Source organism: Culex quinquefasciatus, chromosome 3 (assembly GCF_015732765.1).
Source record: "Culex quinquefasciatus strain JHB chromosome 3, VPISU_Cqui_1.0_pri_paternal, whole genome shotgun sequence".
NCBI classification, from domain to species: domain Eukaryota; kingdom Metazoa; phylum Arthropoda; class Insecta; order Diptera; family Culicidae; genus Culex; species Culex quinquefasciatus.
In genome coordinates this window covers 29624227-29639954 of record NC_051863.1, presented here as the reverse complement: position 1 = coordinate 29639954, position 15728 = coordinate 29624227, and the positions used below count along the sequence as shown (strand labels likewise).

At 42.9% G+C, this 15728-nt stretch overlaps 3 protein-coding genes across 3 annotated transcripts; 2 read left to right on the top strand and 1 right to left on the bottom strand.

The window, feature by feature from the left end:
• Positions 1-9181: 9181 nt before the first annotated feature.
• LOC6048031 lies at positions 9182-10553 on the top strand. The gene is made up of 2 exons (XM_038265889.1): positions 9182-9760; positions 9820-10553. The coding sequence occupies exons 1-2, from the start codon at positions 9521-9523 to the stop codon at positions 9925-9927; spliced, it is 348 nt and encodes a 115-aa protein (XP_038121817.1). The 5' UTR covers positions 9182-9520; the 3' UTR covers positions 9928-10553.
• Positions 10554-14654: 4101 nt separating this feature from the next.
• On the top strand, positions 14655-15143 carry LOC6051462 (cytochrome c oxidase assembly factor 6 homolog). The gene has a single exon (XM_001867865.2). It carries the CDS (start codon positions 14787-14789, stop codon positions 15051-15053), a length of 267 nt encoding a protein of 88 aa, XP_001867900.2. The 5' UTR covers positions 14655-14786; the 3' UTR covers positions 15054-15143.
• LOC6051463 (N-alpha-acetyltransferase 38, NatC auxiliary subunit) lies at positions 15056-15656 on the bottom strand. Its single transcript, XM_001867866.2, has 2 exons — positions 15517-15656; positions 15056-15449 (listed from the first exon to the last, which is right to left on the bottom strand). The coding sequence occupies exons 1-2, from the start codon at positions 15565-15567 to the stop codon at positions 15165-15167; spliced, it is 336 nt and encodes a 111-aa protein (XP_001867901.1). The 5' UTR covers positions 15568-15656; the 3' UTR covers positions 15056-15164.
• Between the last annotated feature and the right edge of the window lie 72 nt (positions 15657-15728).

The following is a 15728-nucleotide window of genomic DNA, read 5'->3' as shown; positions in this document are numbered from 1 at the left end:
ACTTAGTTCGAGGTTCTCATTTTTATGAACGCTTGTTCACGATTTTGGGAACTCTTTTTTCTCCGTGTAGGTACTTCAGAAATTATGCTTAAAAACAATTTTGACTAAAGTCCGGAAGATTGTGAAAAGGGTGGTTTTTGTAAGGAAACCCGTCATGTTATACATTTTAGAACAGTATTTGAAAGACCATTCCAACGCGTCCAAAATATTGAGGATCTTTATACACTTTTTTGTGACCGGATTTCAAAAATTTGGATGAAAAGTTGTCCCGATCTATCATAAGGCCCATTGTTGGGTGTGTGTGTGTGGTCCAATCCAATACCCGCTAACCGGTAGCGAAATTATGAGAAAGTATAGTTTGTATCAGACTTTGTATATGCCGAATGCTGATACAACTTATCTCAGTCCCGGGTATTAGGTGGTGATAGCCCTCGCGCTGCTTCCAACGACCCATTTCAGAATGACAGAGCTCCTTGCGGTCCAATTCCGAGGTCGCTGGGCATTGTTCGGCCCCGCCTAAACATAGAAGCAAGCATCTGAAGGAAACTCGATCTATATTTAGACTTCCAATCCCCTCAGGCAAATCAGGGATCAGCGCGCATTTAGTAATATGAGAAGAAGAGATAACATGTTTCAACACTACGGATCAATTCACTACTAGAGTGTAAACCTTCTGATGGCCGACTGCTTAGCATCCCAGACCACCAATCCAGAGGTGTGAGTTCGAATCCCACCTGATTCATTTTCGTTTTTTGTTCATATTCAAAGTTCAAATTCCTGATTCCAAATTTCAATGGTACCGGCCGGGATTTGATCCCAGAGCCTTCTGCTTGTGAGGCAGAAGCCGTAACCATTAAGCCACGGAGCCGGGTTCATAAGGGACCATCCATAAACCACGTGGACACTTTAGGGGGGGGGGGGGTATGGCGATTGTCCACGATCCATACAAAAAAGTTTTTTTTTGTATGGTCAATTGTCCACGAGGGGGGGGGGGGGGTAAGAGATTCCCAAAAAAGTGTCCACGTGGTTTATGGATGGTCCCTAAGGCCCATTGTTGGGTACACTGGAATAAAAAAAGTATCAAATTCCTAAATTCTAGGAATTTTGCCTCCTTTTCTTATTAAGTAATCCAAAAAAACCAATTACTAAATAAGGAAAGGAGCCAAAATTCCTAGAATTTAGGAATTTGGTACTTTTTTTTATTTCAGTGTAGGTAATCAAAAAACCTTTCCAACGAGCCAAAATAATGAAGATCTGACAACGCTATCAAAAGTTATAAGCTAATGTAGCCTCGATAGCCCAAGCTTTCTTAATGTTATGGCTTTTTATGGCAGAAACGTAAGAAACGCTTTTATAGTGTTTTGTTTGCATGTATTCAGGCGCATTTGAATACAAGCAGAAAGGGTTAAAATTGCTTTTAGGAGGAAGGCATCAATCACTGAGGTGAGGTGTTTTTTACCATTAGGGTTACCTACGCCGTGTTAGACAGGTCTAAAAAACAACCTTTGATTCATTGGTTTCCTATGCAGATAGGACCTTTTGAAAATTTAATCTAGATTCATTTCATAACACCTTTCATTTGCGTCCAAGAGAGATAAAATCGGGAAAATATGTTGCGAAAATGGTCGAAAATTACAATTTTTGCTCTTTTCTACTTTGAAAAGTGAAAACAATGCATGGAGTTTTTTCGGTTTTTATTGAATTTCTATGGATTGAAATCGAATTTTGGAAATTTGCGTCGGTCAAAAGGGAAGGCATTGTGAGCTGCACAAAAATGGCGTTCGTAACTCAATTTGGCAAAAAAGCACGTGTGACAAGTTAGGGAGCGTTCTTTTATTACGTAATGCAAAACATCGGATTTTAGACCCCCTCCGTAACAAAATTTCAATACAAATTTTAAAAATTTTGTATGGAGCGTAACACGGCCTTCAACACTCCCTCTCTCCTCCCCCCTTTCCCCCAATTGCGTTACGTAATAAAAGAACGCTCCCTTGGCACCACAGCGAAGATTTCTCGGGTTAGTTTTCAAAACGTCGTAAGCGCCAGTTTTCCAAAATTGCGTTTTTGGCACGGTTGCACACTTCAAACGCACTACTAACGATCTGCTCGAGCAGAATTTCCAAAAAAATAATTTTAAACAAAAATATAGCCCACATATAAAAGGTCGAATGTGCATTTCATACGGAGGAGTCACATACGTCCTTGGTGATGCAAGGTCGTAAGTACTGATAATTTGAAAAATGTACTTACGTTCATAGAAAAAGGACGTAAGTTCAGTTATAATTGCTTTATTATTATCCACACACGAGTTTTAACGAAAAAATCAAGAGGAACAGAATCTGTTCAGAACCGAGCGATAATGACCGCATCCATCTTATCACGCATAAACGCCCTCTGAAAACTCCAGGAACCCCGAGTTCTTCGAGGTCCTATGGACCACTGAAGAAAAGATAAACAAATCAGTGGTAATTCGTCCTTTTGTTCGCGCTCTCAGCTAGCGTATGAGCCAACGCGAGAGAGAGAGAATAAAATCTGTCAGTCGAACCTTTTTCCTCTGCGATGTTTTCTCCTAATCTCCTCCAAAACACAAAACATCGACTGCTCTCTTTGCGGGGGGTGTTGAAACGATGTTCAAAATAAGAATTTCTGATCCAAATGTGTTTTAGTAGCAAAAAAAAAAAATTTTACTAATGGTCGTATTGTCATTCTTACTCAAAAATAGTCCCAAGTACAGGGACGTAAGAAACAATTTGCTCATGTAAAAGGTCGAATCAACCTTGTGTGACAAGGCTAAAACACACATTAATTGTTAACAAATTTAATTCACTTGATATGGCTACTATAGCTTATAATCATAGCAATGATTTTGACTAAAAATATAACCTTGAAACCCACTTACATGTTAGAACGAATTAAAATAAAGATCGAAAACTTGTTCATCGTTTTTCTCCGCTTGAGGGATTTGGTTCTTACGACTTTTTGAAAACTAACCCGAGATTTGATCTATTTAAATGCAAAAAAGAATCCAAGACAATATTTTACGATGGATCAACTAGTGTTCTCATGGAATGAGTTATCAAGGAAAATACTTTTCGCAATGTTAGTTTATCGGGAGCAAATGACCCATAGGGTTAAAGTTCCCCCAATAAAATCAACAACAACAACAACAACAACAATGTTAGTTTAAAAAAAAATCATGGTAATATTTCATCCGGGAATGGATACATCTGTTAAGTAAAAAGAAAAAAATGTGAAATTTTACCTCGAAACAAGTTCAACTTAACCATTATTTCAGTAAATTGTCTCTTTTTTTGCTAAATCGAGGCAATATTACACCTTCCAAATTTAAACATTTTTTTACAGTGTGTTCATTGTTCAATGTTAGGCTGCAAATAATAATTGACTTAAAATGTGCGTATCTTCCATAGATCTAACCCATTAAAAAATTACGTGAAATCATTACGAAAATCTATCAATGACATGCTGGAACCACACAACCCTCTGCCAGCGCCAACATGATCACATTTTCAAACAGAACCGCACTAATTACGCACATCAATAATGACGTGTGGTGCAAATTGGTGCGTGTGGCATTAACAGATGAGCAAGAATTTGCAATCACAGCCGAACACAGAGCGAGAACTTTCGCCACGTGTACCAATTGAATTAGATATCTCTCGCTCAACGCCGCCCACGTGTTCTCCTTTCCCGTACGCACATGTGTGCTGATGGCCTACGCACAACTTCACACAGCAGTGTGCAGGTGAGATTATCAAATTCGCATCTTTTCTCCAACACACAGACACACACACGCAGACGTGTCAGATCAAACAAATCAAATCACCAGGGCGGTAATCAAAATTAATTAACAACAATGGATTTCCACGTGCCACGCACGTGCACGTCTGCTTGAGTTTGTGTGAGTTTGTGTGTGAAGTTCAGACCCATCCAAAGCATGCAATTAGTAGGCGTTGCGAAGGGTGGTGGGGTACTTGAGGGGCAATCTGCTCATGCTCATGTTGATAAAGCTCTGTAATTATGCTTGGATACTGTACGCAGACACTGCTGGCTGGCATAAGCTTGAAAAGCTTTGATTGACTGTGCTTTTGTGGAGAGGTTATCATCGGGTTTTGTTTCGAGCAATACATTAACCATTCACAACAGGAAAACAATGGCTTATCTCGATGAGATTATAAATCAGTAGGGAAAAGTTGCTTATATTTTTACCAACTACCTAATTTAAAAATATATTTTATGATCGCAAATTTGAAGGCAGAACTTCCATATTGAACATTTTATACTATTAAATTAGTACAATATGATTTAGCTTCATTTCAAAATTTAATGTCAAAAGACAAACTATAAACTTAAGTTAAATTTATTTCCATCTGGAGCTCATCCATATTGGCAAAACAATTGTTCCGACATATTTCCACGCAAAAGTTTAAGTTTTATTGCTTCGCTCGCTCTCGACAACCTCCCGGAAAGAAGCACAGAACATAATTGATAGCTTCTAATCAGCGACTTGGTGGCACACGGAATTATACAAGCAATTAAATTTGAAACTTTTCCTTCTGCCCAAAAAAAAAAACGAGCGAGCGAGTATTTCGCGTGTCGTCCCAAAACCAATTGAGTCGCTTGGATTTCAGAAGTGGAATTTGAACGACGAAAAAACTTGGCGCAATTGTTGCGGATCTTGACAATTTTTCTTTCACTAGTTCGCGTGCAGAAAAAAAGATGGGCACTATTCAAGAATGATTAATAGCTTTCGGGCATGCACCGCGTGGGGAAATTAATGCAATCTCGTCTTTTCATTTGCATTTGTCAGAAATGAAAAAAAAAACTTGCAATTTGATTGAAATTAGGATTCGAGAGGAAGCTTCTCTTGAGTTATTTAATTTGTATTATTTGAAAATAATTGAAGGAAAATTAATTTTAAAAATATTTTTAAAAAATCATTCTCAAATCCATATTTTTTAAAGTTTTGTATCATGGGTTTTCATTGATTATAATTCACGGGGTTGGGCACATGTTTAATCCGTATCGCATTTGGAGTAAATCCAGTATTGCACACTTTGCATCAAATTATCCACCCTTGCAAATAATACACTGAAAGAAAGGCACACAGCAATATCACATGTTTTACACGTGAATCTGCCCCATACGGCTTAGCATGTGAATTTCATGAGCAAATCACTTGCAGGCCTGCAAAATGTTTCCAACCCAGCGTACACATGAAGCAAACCAAAATGTCAGTTCATTGCTAGCATGTGACTGTAAAGGTAAGAACAAGATTGTCCGTCAGACCTGGACGCAAACGCAAAATTTTGCGCCCGTCATCATAGCCTGCCAGTCATCGACCATTGAGCAAAGCAACCCCTGTATATTGTTCGACTGACAGTTGTTGGAAAAATCGAACTGGCACAGCGTTCTGCGTTCACCACTGCGTCGAACGGACAATCTTGTTCTAAGCTTAAGCCTACTGTGTCCGTTCAACCACTGCCGCCTGACTCGAGAGACGTGAAAAAATGAGCTACACTCACTCAATTCGTGTCGAATGACTGACTCGTAAAATCCTCTTTAAACACTATTTTGACTATTTTTAAACAATTGAATGGTTCTAGATTCGGCAAAACACTTAAAACAACCATAACTTATATTCAAAATTACATTTCCACGCATAAATACCAACTTTTTGTGTAAAAACTTGCAACGTCGAATGAGCGTTGGTCGACTACTGCCTCGCATTGCAGCTGCTTAGTGAGCTAGGGCACTCACGACTGAGTCAGGTTTGTTTATGTCAAGGTTTTGCGGTTCAGTGAATGGATCTGAAAAAATCGTGTATGCGTCGCCGATTTTCGCGTCAGGACCCCTGACATTTTCAGCTCTGATCACTTGAATCAAATCATCCCAGACACGAGATCTTCTGGCAGGATTGTTTCTGCTAGAATTCTCTTAGAATGATTCTAGCAGCCCTGCCAGAATTGTGCTAGAATTCTCCTAGAATGTTCTAGCTGGGCAAAATTCCTAAAATGACGTTTAAATGACATCTCCTCTGCCAGAATTCTGCTAGAATTCTGCTAGTCAAGCCAGAATGGGGCGAATTTCTTCACACTTCCACACACACTCACAAAACCTCAACCGGTTTTGCAGGCTTAGGCTAAGCGGCACAGGGCAGAGCAAGTCAGTTCAGTTCAAACCGTCGGTTTTTATAGTCGCGTAGCGCGTTCATTTCGGCCAAGGTAAAAAACACGTGGGAGTTTTGTGTTATGTCTGGTGAAACAAAAAGCATGGGGACGGTGAAAAATAACTCGGGATGAAAAAAATATAACTGTGAATGTTCAATAAAAGAAAATACCTGAAAAAATCGTGCACCAAACAAAGGAAATTTCTGTTGGTGAAGCAAGGGGTTGGGGGGGGGAGGGGAGGGGGGATTCGAAATGTATAAAAAATATTGTGCTCAAGATCGATTGGTTAAAATGTTTTAAAAATGTGTTGAAAATGTGTTAAAATGTGAAAAATTGTATATTCTATTGTATAATTGTGAAATGCGTTGGCCATAAAAAAACGGCCGCCATACTTGTGGCACACACAAATACACTCATCCAGTCTGCGATGGAGCGACCCTGACATTCCAAATGAAAAACACGTTAATTTGACGTGAAATCTCACATGATTTTTGAATGCTTGGTCTATGAATCCCACACGGAAGAACATCTGGCGCAGCTGTTGTGTCGGGCGAAGGCGGGCGTATGTCTGGGGTAAGCACAGACACAACAAAAATCAATCGTGGTTCAGAACTTCGCTTTGCGGGTCAACTGCGTGAATCGAGCTCGAACTACACGATCTGCTTGAATTTGCTTTTGTCATGCTGTTTGACAAGCTGTCAAACACTTAAAAGAAATCGCGCGTACGGAGTCACGTTTTTTGCTGCTGGTGGAAAATATTAAGTAATTTAAATTGTTAGTAAGTTATTAAGCGTTAAAAGCTTTTTACCAAAGTTTCGATGCAGTCGCGGCCTTGCAATCCGTTAACGCTGCCCACAAACGATCGGTTGCCGCCGAGGTTACCGCTGTTTTAAAGTGAATCCGTCAAGCCACAAAGGAAGCATCCGCAATCCGCTACCAGCCGTCGAACGGGCCGTGTTTACTGCATCTTCCGGAACTGCAAACCTAGTATGACCCACAAGGGCATTTCTCCCGATTACACAACGCGTTTCGCATTCTTCCGGAAGTCTCCTTGAAACAATTCTAACCTAGCTTTTTCCTGTTTCAGCTGGTTCTTGAACAACACGGACTCCAGTTCGGGAAATTGCTCGTTAGATCGCACAAACAGAACCAAAAATGCGCTATCCGTGGTCCGCTCGTCGTCGGTACTTGTGGTTCCGGTTAACCTGACTGGTTGATACTGTCCTCTGGACGGATATCTACAGTGAATCAATCACAACAAAAAACCATCCATATTTGCTAATTTGAATCTTTATCTCGACAAGAATCGAACGCCTAACGGATATCCAAGGTTTGGTGGCCGTCAGAGAGTCTTCGATCAACAACAAAAACCAACCCTCCTGTTCCATTGCCCCTACAAGAACCGTAGCCGTGCAGCTCTGACCCCACCGCGACTTCAGAGAGCCAAGCTGACGTGTTCCAGGCAAACGGAGATGGAGATAACGCGGGTTTCGTAACATAACAGCGCGACCTGGACCGACCCGGCGAGATGTGACATCAAGAAACGTTCCACCCGAACATGTGCCGGTACGCGAATATTACGGTGGAGCTGAGAACCTGAAGCCAGCCTACACGGATCAACCTTACGATGAAGATGCACCAAGGAGCTCTGGAGCTATGTGGTTGTATAGCTTCGTCGGTACGAAATTTGGCAACCATCTCGACGGACACTAACTTTTTTGAGGTCAAGGACCGCGGTTGGTAGCTGAACGACATCCATCCAAAGGCAGAGCCGGCAAGCGGACAACCCGTCCGAGGTGGAGGTCTTCGACATGGAACACATTGGCCAGCACTCATGGGCCACACTGCGGACTTAAACTTGCACAACAGCTGCAAGAGGAAACCATCAGTTCCGGGTTGACAACGGTCGCCAGCGCCAAGACGACGGATATGGAGTACAAATTACGAACTAGGTAAACGATCTGTGTGCGCTGCATACTGCTAGCGCTATGCATTTGTAAGTATATTATTAATACAACACAGCAAAAGCTAGATATTCTGAATGGAGATTATCACCCTGAACACCAAAAAACTAACCCCTTTATTTCTTTCTCGGTCTGGGTTCACTGTCCCGATCTGGCCATCACACTGCTTAAAAACGACATTGCTTCGACGTTACACTACCTGTTGACCGGTTCGGCCGACCCCGTCAAGACCGACGTCGAACTCGTGCCGCGAAGTCCTTCGGAACTGTACGAAATCACGTGCTTGATCGGCGACTAATGCCACGCCTGCCAACGGATGGCATTTTGCGGTAGATTCCCTACTAGAATGAACCCAAGGTCCAAGACGCCGTTCAGTGACAGTGGAACATCGGGGCGTTTGGCATCCGTGTATGTCGATTGACTCCCGCATGATCGAGGCCGCTTACCTCAACTCGGAGAACGAGATCAGATTGAGCACCCTCGGACGCACCTACACGATTGATTTCACTCGATGCAGCGGATCAACGAGCACACCAGAACGACGTGGACCATGCAGCGAAAACACAATCACGCACTGCCGCGTCTCTTTCGAGCAAAACCGGTGAGCCAAGTGCCGCCGCCGTCCGAACGGGTTGTGTCAATCTACGCGACCTCCGAACGCCACTCGAGACGCACGGATTGTGTGCCTCATGGAGGAGCGCGAACTGGCGGACGAATTCTTCCGGAACTTGTTCTCTGTTCTGTACGAGGGGTACAGTTCTTCGACAGGACCGTCGGTGCGATACAAATGCTTACGTGTCCTGCTGCGGAAGGTGTACTTTGCTTACGGAGCATTCCTCCTGCGAGACGTGCTCAAGAACCAGCTAGTTTCTTCGCGCATTTCCGGCATGATGGCATCCAACGATCTCAGCATCGTGATGGTTTCGGAGATTCTGAGCAGAAGCTACCGGAAGTGTTCATTATTGGCGGTGCGGCCGGTCCTCACGTGAAGAACCTCAACTCGGGCTGTTGACTAGCTCGACCCGCAGCGCTGCACCACACAAACCAGCAGATGTCAGCCAGCACGATCCACCTGGAGTCGTTGGCCACAAACAAGCAACAGCAACCCACGAGCATCCCCGGAGCTATCGCCACGCCAAACAACGGAAACATTCTGCTGAACGCAATCTAAAATTCAGCGATTCCCACTAATCAACCGGATCACCATCACCACCACGCCGCCGCCCATCATCATCAGTCGGAAGCCAGTTCCAGCAAGCAGTCCCATCTGTACCAGACGCACCCCCACTTTTCGGACACTTTTGCGTACAACGCCGAGCAGAGTATTCTGACGTTCCACTCACAGTCCCGTCCGGTGCCTGGGCCACGATGGTGGCCACTTCGGCCGTTGCCCCGTCCCACCACGACACACGATATCGCAGCCTGGGCCAACTGAAGGTGGAGGACATCCTGAAGCGCAAGGTCCCGCCCAAGCAAACGACGGTGCCGCGGAAAGTTCCGCGGCCGCAGCTGCAGCAATGTCTAGCGGATCTACGACCGCTGCGGCATCCGGTTCGCGACCACCTCCTCCGTCATGCAAAAAAGCGACCACGCTGGGCTCTTCTTCAGGTCGGAACACATTGGAATACCCTTAAAACGATACTAACCCTGCTTTTCCCTCCTAACAGATAAGCTCAAAAAAGCACTTCTACAAAAACGCGTCCACAGTGAAGGCAAGACGGAAGACTAAACGTACGGCGACAGGATCAAAAACCGACGAGTACCACGACTGTTGAACGTGCCCGGATCACATTTGGATCAAAATCTGTCGAACCTACCGAGCAAGCGACTACGCGCTGGCACCGTGTGGCACCGGTGAGAAGATTTGGCAGAGGCGAAACGAATTTATCACCGGCTGACGATGGGTTCGCCGGGTGATTAGGACCTAGAGCACTGTTCAATAAGAACTTGTGGTCCTAGCCCATCTGGTGACCTTGTGTAAAATCGAAGCTTTATATTGTGTATTTCAGAATTTGTACTTTTTTATATTTTTGTCAATAAAATGCCCTTTATTTGTTGTTTTGTTTCATTATTTAAAAACACAGTAAACATAACTTCAAAAATCCGATATAAAAACTAAGAAGAAGAAGAAGTGGTCCTCGAAATGCGCCTGAATTTCCCCCAGATATTTTGCCCGAAATCGGGCGCAGGTCGTCCGTCATATCTGGCGAAAATCTGGTCGAATCCATCTGTCAAACCGCATAACCGATTTAATCGGTTCAATCGGTTGACCGCGCCCGACCGGTTTGTGTCATATTCGCCAGAATTACTGGCAGAAATCTGGGAAAAATCTGGGGGAAAATCCGCCAGAAATCTGGCGCAATGCCCAAGACAAACGCCAGACACACGCCCCCCTTTTCCGTCTGGGATATGCAATGAATTTGTAGTGCGATTCACATGGATTTCCATTGGAATTCATGTGTGTTAAATATTTAGTATTTTCTTCATTATTTAATTGAATTATTTCATTGTGCAAGCATAAATAAAATTTATTGTCAAAATAGTATATATTTTTTTTAAATAGTAAAAACACATACAATAAATAAAGTTTTCTTCGCTGATCCTTCTTGCGCAGCGTCGGAAAGTATGATTGCGATTCCGTTTCCGCGCTGGATCCGGAGGACTTGAGGGCACTTCCTGGCTCGTCTATAGTGGTGCGAGTCTCGACTGAGCTTTTATGCTTTCGTCCACTTCAGAACAGTTTCAAACTAGAGTGTGTGTCTTAGATGGTTTTTTTTCTGCTGTAGTTTGAGGTGTGCACTTTTTTATAGAGCTTTCCACAACTTGCCCGATTGTTTAAAAATCGCTGCAATCGGCAATAAATAATGGTAATTTTTATCAGTGTGGGCTGTCACGTTTCTAAACGTCATTTGCAACTGTCACTTAATTTTGTTTTGGTATGCGTTTTTGATCGAATATAACAAAGAGTAATCCGGAATTTAGCAGACTGGAACCGGGTGTTGAGAAATTGTGTGCTGTGCAAGCAGGATAATCCCCCATTTTTCTCCGCGAAACATGGAATACTAAGGCATGCATCCCGCTGCAAACTTTTCACTTTGAAAAAGTGTGAAATGATAAAATTTATTGCGGATTTCTGAGATTTTTAGACATTCGTGCAAGTTGTGAAAAGCTCCCCAACAAAGTGCACCACAGCAAACTACAGCAGAAAAAAAACTATCTAAGACACACACCCTAGTTTGAAACTGATCTAAAGTGGTCGATGTATCAATCAACCTCAAGTACACGGACATGGTGTTGGCAAAGTAATCATACAACTCCCCGCAGGCTTTTCTCTCAAAACTCCCAGAAACGTCAACCTGCGCATTCTACCATTACTTTTCGTTGCGGTGGCGGCGCCGATGAGAACCTGCGCAAGACCATGCTTCAGCTGTGCACACTTTACTACGAGGTCGCCATCTTCGAGATTCTCTACGGACCCCAGGAACATCTCCGCACGGGAAACTCGGCCGGGTTCTCGTCACCTTCGGGAAAGATGGAAAGCTTGGGGAGATACATTTAGTCATTCTTCGAAATGTACCCATCGCCGGTTTCGGGTATTCCTTCTAAATAGAATCCACAGTCGGAGCTACCACAGACGGTGGCTCGTTGAGCTGGTCTACTCGCTCCAAAGCCGGGGTGACTTTCGTCGGAGATAGCTCGGGCTGTAACGTCGTCTTCCACGGGGACTCAATCGGTTCAGTGATAACGTCATGATTCGAATTCCCGGACGCTTCGAAACCCGGACACTTCAACTTGTTTTATCAATTATTTGGATATAAGTTCGCATTATGAATGTCAAAACTGTGTTATTTGATGAACTCTAAAATCAACTTTCATTTAAAGTTTGTTTGGACGCTGTAGTTAATGCCAAAACAATTAAATAAAATAAAATTATAAGTTTACCAAAAATGCGAAACATTTCAACGGAAATATTTCATAGGCGTCCGAAACACCGGGAAGGCTAAGCAGAAATTTATGTTTTTGATTTTCTTAAATTCTAGCCATTTTTTATATAAACTATCGATTGTTTTGATGTTAACAGCTTATTTGAGACCTAAAGAATGCCATTCACTAACATTTCAGTCCAAATTTGTGCGATACATAAGCAAAATCGAGTGTCCGGAATTCGAAGCAAAAGTGTCCGGATTTCGAATCAGCTTTTAACAGTGTCCGGGATTCGAAGCACAACAAGTCATTTTTAATTTCAAATTCTGATGAAAAATTGTTAGAAAAGCCATATTTTGCATGCATTCTCTTAAAACTGACTATTTATACTAAATCCTGATGATATTTCTACATTTCCAACTTATTACATGATTTTTTGCCAGCTATAACAAAAATAATATGGTACTAAGTGTCCGGATTTCGAATCATGACGTTATTCGCCGTAATTATCCCATAAACGGCCAACGTGGTCAGTGCCTAAATCAACTAGCCCGTCTGTAAGCTTAGTCAGTCGCTGCAGTTTCCCTGCCGGCCTCCTGGCGCAGATTTTTGGCAGTTGGCGTTCATCTACTGGCGGGAAATGAATAGCTTCTGGTTCGTGCTGAAAACGTGCTGAAAAGAGGTGTGGTTTATTGATTTATTGATTGGTTTCCGGGTGTCGTTAATGACTTCCTATTTCTCCAAATTCTTATCACGAAGTGCCGACTACTGCTTTTGAAGGCAGCCTCCAGCCCCTGCCTTTACAACGGAGACCTTCACGGTGGCCTTCAGTTTGGAGTTCTTCCTGCAGGGCGTCCACGTTTTCCTCCAGGGTTCGTTTCTTGTTCTCTGCCTCGCGCATCGACTTCATAAAAGCTTCCGGACACTTCAGACTTCATCTTGCTGATGTGCAACTTGACCATGGCGAGTTCCACCTCCAGTGCCGACGTAGTTTTGTTATGAATTTTGTTTGTGAACAAGCTTGCGTAAACAACTACAACTACACTGAAATAACACGTATGAAGGAAATTCCTGCCTCCCTAGCCTCCACCCATGGGGTATTGGCCTAACATATTCGGCTAGTAAGGCATCACCGGGTATTGTGCTTGTGACGTGTGGCGGAAGCGTTCGGAAGGACCAGGACTTCTTTCGCCTTCTTCAGCAGAATGCCGTGTTGGTTCTGCCCGGCCTTAACGGGATTAATGGCCGCACTTTCTCCGTACTGGTCTCGAAGCTGATAAAGACGAGTTGTTGAAGCAAATGGCGGATCCAACAACTGTCTGGAGACCGTCATCCGCTCCGGAACCTGGCAGAAGCTCAAAGGGGACAGCCACATTATTTAACATCTCGTGCAGCTCGACCACCGAGATAGCCGTCTCGCTGGAACCGGCGCCTAGGCCGAACCTCTCGCTACGATCCCGTAATCATCTTAGGAAAATGTTTATCTGCTGTGGTTGGAACGAAAAAAAAGTGTATAGCAGGGTCCTAGAGCCACCTGTCTATTTGTATGTACATCGGTAAAAAAACACGATTAAAATCCATTTCTGATTACTTTTTTTTCATTTGAACGCAAAAAAAAAAATTGACAAGACAATTTTTTTCGATCGATCAACTATGGTCCTTTAGAAAAGAACTGCGGACATGTCAAGTAGAAGATCACGAAGTTAATTTTTAAAAATTGAGTTAAAATTTCATTCTTAATCCTTTGCGGTCGTGCAAAGGGCCATTGTACTCAGAAAAATAAGCTTTATCGTTGTGAAAAATATGCAGCGGAATTTGAAGGAACAACTCGTCTCTTTGTATTCATAGTAATCAGGGTTGCCACATTTGATTCTGTATTTTTGAGGGTCAAAAATCTGTATATCTGTATCAGGGGGATGAAAATCTGTATTTGGAATCTGTATTGACATTTTTAAACAATTTTTCAAAAAACAAAATATTCTTTATTGTTTTTTAATGCATAAAAATAATATAAAATCTAAAATTTAATGTTTGGGCTCATCCAGCAATTGAAAAAAATATTGAAAGAATTAAAATTATTTAATTTTAATAAAAAATCGGGAAAATCTGTATATCTGTATGTTTTTCTTAAAATCTGTATTTCTTTATATACAGATTCTGTATGACCTCATCACCTCAAAAATCTGTAAAATACAGATAAATCTGTATTTGTGGCAACCCTGATAGTAATGCATTCTGCCAAAACGCTCAACCAGACCACAAAAATAATATCCCAAATTTTAGTTTAGTTTTAGGATCCAATTCAAAGCATTTTTGAATTTGAACTCATAAATTGGTCGAGAACCGATCGAAAAACGGAATTGTTTACAAATGACACTCGGGACCACTTGAAAACAAACCCGTGATCTGTTGCAAATCACAAACATTAAAAATAAATAGTAATAATAAATTAAAGAATTTATTTTTTCGCTTGCAGCGCTCCATGCGATCAGTTTTGCAACCATCTATTGGTTCAAATCTCGGCTAAATCTCAACATCAAGCCAACCTTCTCAACTGCACACGAACCATCCTCCCAAATCTGACATTTCTCGCACCGCACACGCGTGATAAACAAAAATCCTTCAACTCGCCGCTGATGACATAAGAAAAACCCAAAAGTTTCGTTTGCCGTATTTTTGAGTGAAATTCACCGCCACTGCCATCGAAGAGATGACCTTCCCGGACAAGGAAACCCGTGCCGCGTGTTGGACCGCCCGGGACGAGTACTGGGCCTGTTTGGAGCAGCACGCGCCCATGCACAGCTCGACGTCGGGCCAGCCGGAACCGAAGCAGTGCGTAGCGCTCCGGAAACTGTACGAAAAAGGGTGCCCCGGCCAGTGGGTCAAGCACTTTGACCGGAAGCGAACGTTCGAGCAGTTTAAAGCAAAGATGGCAAAAGGATACGAACCGCTGAACGAGCAGCAGCAACAAAAGTAGTGTTTTGTGGATCAATAAGGACTTGTTTTACATGTTTATTTCGCGCGCCCTGTACAGTTATTAGGAAATACATCAATAAATAAAGCTACATAAACCAACCCCCAGTCTGTCTTAACTAGCAGCAGCAACCGAATTGTCCTCGACTTCGATCGAAACGATGTACCGCCCTGGAATCATGACCAACCCGAGAATCCGCTCCTCTCCGCCCTGTTCCGTGTACTCGCTGGTCAGCCCCAGAATCACGTTCGCGTCCGCATCTGTGCAAACGAACATCCCAATCAGAATCCTCCCGTCGGACATCTTCACCCGGAAGGTGTTGTTCAGCCAGGACCGGAGCTTCTTCCGACTGGGGTTGGTTTCCTGTTCCACCATTGCCTTGTGCTCGTCGCGCTTTGCCTGTAAATTGAGGAATTAATTAAATTACATTCCGGAATGGAACCATTGAATCGGAAAATTCTCTCACCTGAATCTTGTTCCAGGTTTCATCGTCGGTGTCCTTTTCGTCACTGCTCATTTTGGCAATTTAATTGTTTTCTGTGAAGAATTTCACAATCTGGCTCACTTTTGTAAACAAAACGCAATGTTATGATTTGATTTTTTGACAGCTTGTAAATAAAATGGATAGCGGCGCCACTAGCATTGCAGCGGTCGAGCGATGAAGCTGAAACGCCATCC